At 44.4% G+C, this 13,404-nt stretch overlaps 1 protein-coding gene across 1 annotated transcript in view; it reads left to right on the top strand.

Annotated features, from left to right (window-relative positions):
• The window catches only part of LOC135982606 (protocadherin Fat 4-like), a 105,286-nt gene that overhangs the window by 36,321 nt on the left and 55,561 nt on the right, over positions 1–13,404 (top strand). The window contains exons 7-11 of the mRNA XM_065589995.1: positions 3,974–4,084; positions 5,893–6,009; positions 6,574–6,664; positions 8,743–8,855; positions 9,152–9,325. Of these exons, the coding sequence (XP_065446067.1) occupies positions 3,974–4,084; positions 5,893–6,009; positions 6,574–6,664; positions 8,743–8,855; positions 9,152–9,325 (606 nt within the window). The remainder of the gene's footprint in view (positions 1–3,973; positions 4,085–5,892; positions 6,010–6,573; positions 6,665–8,742; positions 8,856–9,151; positions 9,326–13,404) is intronic.

Genomic DNA, 13,404 nt, shown 5'->3' on the forward strand with positions numbered 1-13,404 from the left:
AGCCCTTGTGTAACCAACAGCCCTCCTCCCCAAGTTCCATAACCTCCTCACCCAGACGCCCAAGAACGCGGTGGGGGGGCCTCCGGCCACCCAGTCACTCCACCCCAGATGATTGCCTGAGCATCAGAAGGCTGGCCTTCAATAAGTGTTAAAGTTTTAAAGTTTTAAACTGCAGTGTGTCCTTTTCCTTCCCTCCTCCCCCACCCCTCCCTGGCTACCTTGGCAGTTATCCCCCTAGTTGTCTGATGAATTAATAAAGAATGCATGAATGTGAAGTAACAATGACTTTATTGCCTCTGCAAGCGGTACTCAAAGGTGGGAGGGGAGGGTGCGCACCGCGCCCCTGCTGTACTCTTCTAACCGCCCTGGTGTCTGGCTGCGCGTAATCAACAGCCAGGCAATTTGCCTCAACCTCCCACCCCGCCATAAATGTCTCCCCCTTACTCTCACAGATATTGTGGAGCGCACAGCAAGCAGCAATAACAATTGGAATATTGGCTTCGCTGAGGTCTATCCGAGTCAGTAAACTGCACCAGCGCGCTTTTAAACGTCCAAATGCACATTCCACCACCATTCGGCACTTGCTCAGCCTATAGTTGAACAGGTCCTGACTACTGTCCAGGCTGCCTGTGTACGGCTTCATTAGCCATGGCATTAAGGGGTAGGCTGGGTCCCCACGGATAACGATAGGCATTTCAACATCCCCAAAGGTTATTTTCTGGTCCGGGAAGAAAGTCCCTTCCTCCAGCTTTTGAAACAGACCAGAGTTCCTGAAGACGCGAGCATCATGTACCTTTCCCGGCCATCCCACGTTGATGTTAGTGAAACGTCCCTTGTGATCCACCAGGGCTTGCAGCAGCATTGAAAAATACCCCTTGCGGTTTATGTACTCGGTGGCTTGGTGCTCCGGTGACAAGATAGGGATATGGGTTCCGTCTATTGCCCCACCACAGTTTGGGAGTCCCATTGCAGCAAAGCCATCCACTATGACCTGCACGTTTCCCAGAGTCACTACCCTTGATATCAGCAGGTCTTTGATTGTGTTGGCTACTTGGATCACAGCAGCCCCCACAGTAGATTTGTCCACTCCAAATTGATTCCCGACTGACCGGTAGCTCTCTGGCATTGCAAGCTTCCACAGGGCTATCGCCACTTGCTTCTCAACTGTGAGGGCTGCTCTCATCCTGGTATTCTGGTGCTTCAGGGCAGGGGAAAGCAAGTCACAAAGTTCCATGAAAGTGCCCTTACGCATGCGAAAGTTTCGTCGCCACTGGGAATCGTCCCACATCTGCAACACGATGCGGTTCCACCAGTCTGTGCTTGTTTCCCGGGCCCAGAATCGGCATTCCACGCCATGAACCTGCCCCAGTAACACCATGATTTGCACATTGCTGGGGCCTGTACTTTGTGAGAGGTCTATGTCCATGTCAATTTCCTCATCACTCTCGTCACCACGCTACAATCGCTGCAATCGCCTCCTCGCCTGGTTTTGCTTTGGCATGTTCTGGCTCTGCATATACTCCAGGACAATGTGCGTGGTGTTCATAGTGCTCATAATTGCCGCGGTGATCTGAGCGGGCTCCATGATCCCGGTGCTATGGCGTCTAGGCTGAAAAAAGGCGCAAAACTATTGTCTGACGGAGGGAGAGAGGGGCGAGTGACGATATGGCTTACAGGTACAGGGAATTAAAATCAGCAAAGGTGCCTGTGCATCAGGGAGAAACACAAACAACTGTCACACAGAATGGCCCCCCCAAAGATGGAACTCAAAACCCTGAGTTTAGCAGGCCGTTGATTTCAGGAGGGAGGGGGAAGCAAATGAATACAGAACAAATCTGGTCCATCTATTTTTTACATCTTAAGCTGGCAGCAGACAGTGCAGCGTGACTGATAGCCATCGGCATCTTCTGGGTGCTTGGCAGAAGATGCTGTACTACGACTGCTAGCCATCATCGTCAAGACGGTTCAATAGGACTGCCGGCAGGACTGAGTCCCCAGGAGACAAAACATGTCTGCCCAGGTGCCTCTGATCGAACTCACTGAGGAATATCACGATGACGGATATCAATCGTAGTACACCATCTACTGCCAAAAGGCTAGGAGCTGCTGCTGTATAGCAATCCAGCCCCACGTCTGTCAGCACCCAGATAGCCGATGACGGCTACCAGTCATACTGCACCGTCTACTGCCAAAAGGCAATTAGCTGCTGCTGTGTAGCAATGCAGTACCACATCTGCCGGCACCCAGATGACATATGGTGACGGTAAGCTGAGCTGAGCTGAGCGGGTTCCATGCTTGATGGGGTATGTTGTCTGCACAGGTAACCCAGGTAAAAAGGCGTGAATCGATTGTCTGCCATTGCTCTGACGGAGGGGGAGGGGCCTGACAACATGTACCCAGAACCCCCCACGACACTGTTTTTGCATCATCAGGCATTGGGATCTCAACCCAGAATTCCAATGGGCAGCTACCCACAGTGCAACGCTCCGGAAGTCGACGCTAGCCTCGGTACTGTGGACGCGGTCCGCCAACTTAATGCACTTAGAGCATTTTATGTGGGGACACACACAATCGACTGTATAAAACCAATTTCTATAAAACCAGCTTCTATAAATTCGACCTAATTTCATAGTGTAGACATACCCTTAGTCACAGTAATGTACACAGCTTCTAAGAAGTAAAGCTTTAGAGATTCCGTGACTGTGATTGAAATAATCTGCTCTTTTACCATATAATATTTAACGATTTTCAGAAAGTTTCTATTAATTGGCAGTGTATTTTAGACCTTTGACATATAAGGCCAGATCCTTAGCTTGTGTAAATTGAAGTCAGGGGGCTACAGCTGTGGAGCTGGCCTTTGAGGTCTGACCTGTTTAATTTAATTGATTTCAATACTTACAAGTAGAAAAGGCTAAGAAGGAGCCACTTCACAGCTGACTCCCCATCATCGAAATTCCAAAGAAGCTCTGAGTTTTGTCTGGTCTGTTTTCCTTTGGTGATGCAGTTGAGGAAACATTATGTGATGCCTTGTGCATTGTAATTTTCTGAGAGAGAGAGTTACTAATCAGTTATGTAGATATGACATTTTTAATGCCAATGTTGATCTAATAACAGTATTGTAAAGCATGAAATCTTCTCTCATTTCCATCATGTTACACAGCACTTTTTGTCATAAATGAGTTTGAGATCATGAAACTATGGCATGTTGGTTACAGAGACATGAAGGGAGACTAGAGATCTTCCCTTGCAGATGTGATGTAAGCTAAGTAGGTGACTGCCTTCTACAGCAGACACTGACAGAGCTCAGTAAAGAAGGGAACAGAATAGCTCCAAGACCATGGCTATCACTCACCTATAGGTCAGTCCATAAGCTCTATTCTCCAGATGTGGAGAGTCTCTCCACCTAGGTCTGTCCTGCACAAAGGCCCCTTGTTTCTGTTCAGCCGTATGCAGCAGTAGCAGCAGCTGGTACACCTAATTCCCATAATGCTTTGTACTGGCTGCCTCTGAAGCACTGCTGCAATGGGGCTATAGTTTAGGATCCTGCTCCTACTATAGCCAATAGCAGATTTTCCACTTACTCCAGTGGGTTCAGATCAGGCCCTAAATGCCCATTACACAGGACTGAACAGAAAGACAGACACTGTTCTGCAAGATAGGGGAAGTGTTCTGTTTCTGTGGGTCAAGGAATTTTGAGTGGCTCTGCCAGTTCTATAAATAGTGGGCCAGAAAGACACATTGTTTCACCTATTCTGTTTTGCCTCCTGTCAGCTGTGCAATACAAGGATGTGCCAACAGGAAAGATGGACTCTGTTAGGGGGAAACTAGTATTTTACAGTATGATGGGGTGGGGTTTGCTCATTCCCTGATGATGGAAGACATCCAATAAGGAAAGTGGTGAAAGAAAAAAGCATGCATTTTTTCTAACAATTGTACAAATCCATGTGAACCATATAACTAATTCATTTAATAGGGTCCGAACTCTGATTACTTTCACATAAAGGAAGGGGATGGGAACATCACGCTGAAAAAAGTTTTGGATTACAACAAGATCAACAGTTTCAATCTAACGGTACAAGCAAAGGTACGCCACATTAAAACACGTCCTGTGTGCAGGATGAACCACTTTCTCCAGTACGTAACTGTGTCTGAGATTCACAGTTTGCTAATTCCCACTAGATTTTCTAGATCTCAGTTAGATCTAGACCTGACAAATACCTATCTGATAGGAAGAGATACAATGCTAATACTTTGTATGACTCCAGCACTTCCATTTGAAGAGCTCACAGCCCTTTACAGACATAACTGTATTGAGTCTTACAGCATCCCTGGGAGATAAATATTAATATCAGTATTTTCCAGAGAAGGAAGCTCAGGTACAGAGGGCAGATCATTGAATCCCTTACACTGGTGAGGAGCTATTCACACGAGTAGTTCCATTGTCTTCACCAGTGTGAATGAGGTCTTCGCAATGCAGCCCAGAGAGATTAATATGAGTGAGTTGCCCAATTTCACACAGCAAGTTTTTGGCAAAGCCAGGAATAACACCAGAACTCTTGACTCCCAGTTGTGTATTTTAACCACTAGACAATGATTCCTCTAAAGTCCTGTAGGTTTCTATAAATTCTTTGAGGCCACCCTCCTGAGAAGAGGTCTTAGATGTTCTGAAAGAGATCTCTCCACTGAACGTCCATTCACACAATACCATACATTTCTTTCTGTGTTGTGTTTGTGGATGTATACCTGACATCCATCTATTATGTCTACAGTATGTTTTTGCTGCCCATAATTCCTTCATATAGTCACTTAACCACTCTATACGATCTCCTTTATTCTTTCTGACTGTGCCATCATCCACTGACATCTGGCATTCTTGCCAATGTGTCTATTATTATTTATTTTATATTACCATAATGCTTAGGAGCCCCTGTCGTGGACTGTGACCCCATTGTGCTAGGACACAGAGTAGGAGATGGTCCCTGCCCCAAACAGCTTACAATCTAAATAGACAAGACAGACACAGGGTAGGTAAGAGGGCAGAACACACAGCGTGAACAATGAGAGGGTAGCAAATGGCATGCTAGTGCCACAGTTGTTTGGAGGTGGAGGGTATTTAGGACAAGCTAAATGGAAGGAGAGGGGACGTTGAAGGGAAGGGGGTGAGTGGACAAGGAAGGGGAGAATAGGGTAAAAAGAGTAACACTGAGATGAACAGACTGTGAAGGCAGGGGAGGGGGTGAGTTGGAGTGAACAGCCAATCAGCAAAGGACAAAGGAAGTCCAGTCAAAACTGTTAGAAAGTTCTCAATGTCCAAAGGACCCCGCTTTGGCTGCTTCTGCCTGTACTGGCTGGAGTCTTTGGCTGGCTCCTCTTTGCAACTTTCTTTCAAGTCCACATGGTGGGGAGGAAAGACATCACCTGTGTCCCAGTGCCCCCATAAAGTAGGCGGGGTCTCTCTGGATTCAGGGCAAGGGTGGCCCTGGCTGGGCCTAATTTTCCCCACTACCTCCCAGTGCAGTAGTCCCTCCCTTGGCTGTTTCTGCCCCTATGGACTGGAGTGTAGGAACGTTTGTGTATTTACTTAAATTTTATGCTCTTTGAGGCAAGAACCATCTTTTTGTTCTGTGTGTTTGCAGTGCCTAGCACAATGGAGCCTCTAGGTACCACTATTATAAAAATAATACATAATAATATTTATTCAAGAGAATTATCTGGATTCTTAGAAATGACAAACTCAGATAAGATCAAACTACTTGAGCAAAGATACAAATACTGTAAAGCACATCACTATATTCTGTCACATCCTCCACTGGAATTATCCATATGGAAGGTGAATGATTCTGGTCCCATTGATATAATGTTCCTTGTTTTCTTTTTCCTTTTGGCATATAGGAAAAACTTGGAGTCAACAATGGCACAGCATCGTTGCTAATTCATGTATGGGATTATGATACAATGAACCCCTATTTCAATCAATCAATGTACAAAGCAACAATCCTAGAAAACAAGGTAGCAGCTTTTTACTGAATACTACTAATGTAAAATGGTTTATTTCCATTACTTTCACATTCATGTACAGTAAGCCAGGCATATATCCAGTGTAATATCTTATACATATTTATTACTCTGAGAAAGTTCACCTTTTCATTGTCCAAGATGATGATGATTTTACAACCACTGTATTGTTTTTCTTTTTTTAAACGCATTGCTGCTTTTATTAGGGCTATAACCGAGGCTCCCTATAACATTGATTGTCTTCCAGGAAATGAGTAATACTGCTATTGTCTGTATTCTTAATGTGCGCTTCATCACTGAGTACTCTGATGTAGTCCGATGTTCCTTAAAAGGGCACAATACTGTTCATAAAATGCTTAGTTCATAATTTTCCACTGTGAAAACTGGAAGAGAGTCATAATATTGTCACGGTTCCAGTGGTGACTACGTATGATTTATGGTCACATTCAAAACTTGTTTCCATGATGAAAATTATAATTTATTAATTAATATTAGAAATCAATCATGTATATTTTTAAAAGTCTTCAGTGATGTACTGTTGCAAATCACCTTTTCCAGACTGGCATTCTGCCTACTCTCCCAGAGAAGATTGTTGCTAAAGATGGAGACATAGGTATAAATGAAAAAGTATCGTACAGCATCCAACATGGTAAGAGTCTTTATTCTCTGGTGGACACATACATTCAGGCAGTTGCCTATTATGCTAAGACCGGTGAAGATGATGATAATGAAGTGCAGTGAAAAGGCAGGTTATAGCTTTCTCCACATACACATCGATATTTAAAATGCTGATTTGTAAGCAAAAATAACATACTTCTCAGCCACGTGTGGGGTGCAATTTTCAAAAGCGTATATATGATTTAAGAGCCTAAGTTCTGTTGAAAATGGAACTTAGGGACAGATTTTAAAAGGTATCTACCTACCTAAAGATGCAGATAGACACCTAGTGGGATTTTCAAAAGCACCACAAGGCATTACTCTGCTCAGCGTTGTAAGGCCTAAGTGACTTAGACAGATAAGTCCCATTTTCAAAACTAACTTAAGTACTTAGGAGACCAAACCCTATTGAAAGTCAGTGGGATTTATGTTCCTAAATAGAACAGGTTGGGAATTTTTCCACTGAACGTTTTTTTTGCCAAAAATGCTGACTAGTCAAAACCTAAACTGATCATGGGAAAGGGTAGGTTTTAACAAATTACCCAATTCAAAGGAATGTTGGGGAAAAGTGTTTAAATTCTTGAAAGATCCTGTTTCAACATTTTTGAAATTAAAAGTTTCAGGGATTTGGTTCGAAATGGCTTTTTGTTTCAAAATTTAATGTAGTTTATACTAATTTTTTTAAAGGGTCAAAATTGAAATGAAATATTTCAAAATTATCAAACTGAAATGTTTCATTGGACCCAAACCAAAATGTTTTTCAGTTTGTTGTTAATAAAATTTTATGAGATTTCAACTTTTTATCCCAGTGCAGGATGGGAAACACTTTTGAAATCTTGAAAATTCTTGCAGGATGGAAAAACTGTTTCCTGATTAGCCCTTCTCCTAACTCACCTAGGTGCTTTACCGCCGGAGTCTAACTTTTGAAAAATGGGCATCCCTTTTATTCCCAGAGGTGGTTCCTCCAGCTGAGGGTTGAGGTAGATGGGTGGGGTAGTGGGGAGCTGTGTACACTACTAGTGCAATGCTGTACCTACTCCATGGACAAATAGAGGTCTCCAGTCCTCAGCTCACTCAATCTGACACCTTGCACATGCATAAAATTCACCTTAGAAATAAAAAAAGGAATAGAGTGCTGAGTGCAAAGCAATTGGGCAAGGTGGAAGTGAGCCTGGTGAATGTATGGAGGATGCAAAGCCAGTGTTTACTGTGCCAACATTTGGGGCTTGTTCACGGCAATGTGATTGCCTGTCACATGGCTTCCTGCAGCTCTTCTCCTACAAGAGAATTTGTCTGATGTCTGATTTAATCAGGCTGCTGTAGTAGCCTAGTGGGAGTGAAATGCTTTGCCACACAGGAGGCCCATGTTTGGCTTCTCAGCTCCTGTGGTCTGGGAGAAAAGTGGAGACAGCTCACTCTGTCCCCAGAAGGAGAAAGCCCAAGCAAGGGGCCTGATAAAGCCCATTGCACCCAGTGAAAACCCTCCCATTCTCTTCAGGGGGCTTTGAAAGACGCCCAGTCTCCCAAAAAGAACAGGAGTACTTGTGGCACCTTAGAGATTAACAAATTTATTAGAGCATAAGCTTTTGTGGACTACAGCCCACTTCTTCGGATGCATATAGAATGGAACATATATTGAGGAGATATATATACACACATACAGAGAGCATAAACAGGTGGGAGTTGTCTTACCAACTCTGAGAGGCTAATTAATTAAGAGAAAAAAAAACGTTTGAAGTGATAATCAAGCTAGCCCAGTACAGACAGTTTGATAAGAAGTGTGAGAATACTTACAGGTCATGTCCAGGTTTCCTGGTGCAAAAGGGGTCATTACAAAGCACAGTCCTTGAGGGAAAGAAAATGGAAATAATGGGAGGCCCTTGGAATCTGAGTGTGGTTCAGAAGATTTTTTTAAAGGACAATGGCAGTGCCCATGGAAGCTTCTTCCCATCTATAATGTCTGGTACATTTTGGCATTCCTGAGAGGACACCAGAATTACAGCAGGACTGGATCAGCTCTACAGTTAGGATTTATTTGCACTAGCCAATAGCATCCTGTTTGCATTCCAGTGGACCCTCCAGTTTATCACAGCGCTTTCTCAATTGAGGCTGACAGTGGAGTGCTGGAATTAAAGACCCCAATTGACAGAGAGAATTGCTCCTTCCTTACTGTTGGGATTAAGGTAATGATCATATTACAGCAGAGCATGTTAAACATTAAGAGTCTGAATTTCATAAAATAAAATTGGAGGCTATTGTTATTACTATTGTTGTTAATAATCAGCAGCATTAATTTGTATTATAGCAGTGACAAGGGGGCCAGTCAGGATTGGGGTCCCATTGTACTGGGTACTGTAAAGCACAGAATAAAAGACAATTCCTGCCCCAAACAGTATATTTTGCCATGTTGTTCCAATCACTTGGAGTTGGTGAATATTATCAGTCTATGGAATTCATGGAATTAAACTCTGTTTTCTAGGCTACTCAGCAGGACAATGATCTTAAAACAGCTAACACGATAGTGTTGGTTACTATCCAAGATGTGAATGACAATCCTCCAGAATTTCCACAATCAAATTATACGGTCTCGGTTCCAGAAAACTCCCCAGACGGGACGATGGTGCTTCAAGTAACCGCCACTGACAAAGATGAGGTAAAATGTCAATTCTGTGTGATAGCTGCAAACATTACCTCTCAGATCTATGAAATTATACACGCTACATTAGACAGTTATAGTGTATAGTCATAAAATGCATCCTGAACTTATGTAAACTATCCAAATGTATTTAACTGAAACAGACATGGAATCTGTCATGGAATAGGATGATGATGTATTTATTTATTTGTACTGCAGTAGCATCTAGGAGCCCCAGTCATGGACCAGGACCCATGGGTGGCGTGTGGCTCTGGCATTTGGGGAGGCTGGCATGAGTGCTGGAAGCTCCCCCGGTGCCCAGACTGTGGTCCTGCCCCCTGGTTGGTCCCAAGGTCTACCCCCCCTCCTCCCCTGAGGCTCGCCCCCCCTCCACCCCAGGCCACGATCCTGCTCGGCCCCCCTGCCCACCGCTTTGCTGTCGCTGCTTGCTCCTCTCCTTTGCAGCGAGCAGGGAGCGGGGCGTCCTTGGGGGAGGAGGGTTGGAGGATAGGAGCAACTCGGCAAGCAGTGGGCGATGGACGGAGGAAGGGGCGGAAGAAGGGTTGGAGGAAGGGGCAGAGCAAGGGCGGGCCTTGGGGGGAGTGGCGGAGCAGGGGCAGGAAGAGGAGCAAGGCAGGCAGGGCCATGGGGGAAGAGCGGAAGCAGGGCCTCAGGGTGGAGAACAGGCGGGGCCATGGACCAGGCTGTTTGGGGAGGCTTAGCTTCCCCTGGCTTATTATACCTGCCACCCATGCCAACACCCCATTGCTAGTTGCTGTACAAACACAGAACAAAAAGATGTTTCCTCCCCCAAGGGGCTTACCTTCTAAGTATAAAACAAAAGAACAGATAGATACAGACTGACAGAGGAGTACAAGTAAACAATGAGACAATAGTATAACAAGGATGGTGTGGATTGCACCCGCAGCAAGTTTGCAGATGACACTAAACTGGGAGGAGTGGGAGATACACTGGAGGGTAGGGATAGGATACAGAGGGACCTAGACAAATTAGAGGATTGGGCCAAAAGAAATCTGATGCGGTTCAACAAGGACAAGTGCAGATTCCTGCACTTAGGATGGAAGAATCCCATGCATTGCTACAGACTAGGGACCGAATAGCTAGGCAGCAGTTCTGCAGAAAAGGACCTAAGGGTTACGGTGGACAAGAAGCTGGATACGAGTCAACAGTGTGCCCTTGTTACCAAGAAGGCTAACGGCATTTTGGGCTGTATAAGTAGTTGCATTACCAGCAGATTGAGGGACGTGATCATTCCCCTCTATTCGGCATTGGTGAGGCCTCATCTGGAGTATTGTGTCCAGTTTTGGGCCCCACACTACAAGAAGGATGTGGACAAATTGGAGAGAGCCCAGCGGAGGGCAACAAAAATGATCAGGGGGCTGGAGCACATGACTTATGAGGAGAGTCTGAAGGAACTGGGATTGTTTAGTCTGCAGAAGAGAAGAATGAGGGGAGATTTGATAGCTGCTTTCAGCTACCTGAAAGGGGGTTCCAAAGAGGATGGATCTAGACTGTTCTCAGTGGTACCAGATGACAGAACAAGGAGTAATGGTCTCAAATTGCAGTGGGAGAGGTTTAGGTTGGATATTAGGAAAAACTTCTTCACTAGGAGGGTGGTGAAGCACTGGAATGGGTTACCTACGGAGGTGGTGGAATCTCCTTCCTTAGAGGTTTTTAAGGTCAGGCTTGACAAAGCCCTGGCTGGGATGATTTAGTTGGGGATTGGTCCTGCTTTGAGCAGGGGGTTGGACTAAATGACCTCTTGAGGTCCCTTCCAACCCTGATATTCTATATTCTATGAACAATAATTATATTTATGAAGCAACCCCAGGCCAAGTGCTTAGAGCACGATACAAAAGCCATAATAAAAATACATTATAAAAGCTTTTAAAAAGACAAAAATCATAGTAGCAAGTATCTTTCATTCAATATGCACCTGTGCCTTTACACACAGTGTACACCTTACCAGTACACTAACAGAATTACATCTGGTTGTTGCTATTTAGGAAAATGTTTTGGGGAGTTTTAAAGGCCTCTCCTTTAAGATTCAAGGCAGTGTAAAACACTGGGCGCTGCAAATTTCAGCCACAGCAGATACTCATCATTTCTGTTCCTACTCCTTGAAATAGGACCCATCTACTGTTCTAATTGCATATGACTTATTCAAGCAAAACTCCCACTAATGTCACTGACAGTTTGCCTGAATGCAGTTTTCCTAAAAGTAGTGGGCAAATGATGGCTGCTGTAATGTGGGTATACAGGAAGCCCCTCCAACCATTAGTTTTCCTGGCTGAGGGTGCATGTGGGGCTGTCTAGCTCCACCATCGGACTTAGGGGGAGCATGGGCAGGACAGAGGCCATGGCTCCAACCCCTACTCACCAAATAGGTTTCACTTGTGAAAGGACCTTATTTAATAGGTATATCAAGGTATACCCAGCACACTGTCACCCAGCACCTGTGTGAGGACCCAGAGAAAGATACAGCGACTCCAATTCTGCATTGTTACAGCCTCTTTACACCTCTCCTGTCATCTCCTCACTGGGGGATTCCCCAAGTTCAGGAGGGTTCCAATGGAAAAAATCGGAAAATGTACTGACACCACAATGCTGCCATTTCTTGTAGCCCCTAGGGTAGGGGCATGCTAGAGGAAAGAGGGCGTGTAACCAGAGTGCACTCCACTCCATCTAGTCCAGGTTATAGCATAGTTCGGGGGGACCATTGCAGCTAAGGCATAAGTTTGATCTGGCCCTGGGATTGTTCTAACGTGCACCAGGTGCAGAACTGACTCTTGGCACCCTAGAATCTTGGGGGTGCATTGGGATTCCTGAGATATGCAGCTCAAAATATGGGTGTCACCGTGCCTCAGTGGGTCACAGAATACCAGGACGAACTGCTGAGAAATGGGGCACACCCCAAACTGGTGGTTATTCTACCATAAGATATACCAAGTCAGTAACAAAAGCAAACTTCTACCTTACCATATTGGTTAACAAGAAGTCAGAAATGCAGTCTTCTTAGGTATCCCAGCCCTTGTTTCACCACCCAGACACTACACTGAATGATGAGTGGTTATTTAAAACCAATTTCATCACACAAAAGGTTCTTCTAATCCCAAGAGATCAACCATGTAGACAGGTCAATATATAACTCAGATCTTACCCATTAATCACGCTGTTGCCAATTCTTTAGTATCTAATATCTAAAGGTTTATTTATAAAAGAAAAGAAAGAGGAGAGACTTATAATGATCAAAGAAAACATATATACACTCATTGCAAAGTTTGCAGATCAGGTTTGTAGCAGTGATGGAATAAACTGCTGGTTTGTAAAGTCTCTGGTAACTTCCAAAAGACTGGAAGGTCCTTTGTCCATTGACTGTTATTCTCCTGTTAGTGTAAGTCCATAGTCCAGAGATCAGGGCAGGAAAGAGGCAAAATGGAGATGCTTCCAGGGTTTTTTTATACCTTCTCCCATGTGAAGGAAAGCTCTCAATCTTAGTTTGTGGAAAAGTAGAGGTACAAGATGGAGTCCAGGGTCACATGAGCAAGTCACATGCCCTTGCATGCTTTGATGAGTCATAGCAGGAGCCATGACTCATATTCTGGCTAAAACGTCCTCAGGAAGGCCCACTGGGTAGAGATAAGCTTGTTCTATGGCCCATTGTGTTCTTCTATGGCCCATTCTTCTATGGCTCAATTTGAATGGATGCAAACTACCTTGTGGGTGTTACCCTAGGAGCAAACACATTTGAAATACAGGTATATAGTCAATTTTCATAACTTCAGATACAAAAATGATACATGCATATAAACAGAATAATCATAACTTTTCCATCAACACCTTACATATTTTTATACAAGATTTGTTGCAATTGCATAACAGTGGTAGCAACAGTGACCTTTGAAGGCCATATTGTAATCATACAACATCACCTTGGCCCATTGCCCCCCAGCCCTGCTGCTTGGGTGGTACATCTCTTCCCTATCTCTAGCTCAACTCACCCTCTGGGAAAGCATAATTAAAGCCAAAATGTTTAAGCTGTCAAGTTCTGCTAGTTGTTCTCTCCCTGGAAATTA

This window comes from Chrysemys picta, chromosome 3 (assembly GCF_011386835.1).
Source record: "Chrysemys picta bellii isolate R12L10 chromosome 3, ASM1138683v2, whole genome shotgun sequence".
Lineage (NCBI taxonomy): Eukaryota > Metazoa > Chordata > Testudines > Emydidae > Chrysemys > Chrysemys picta.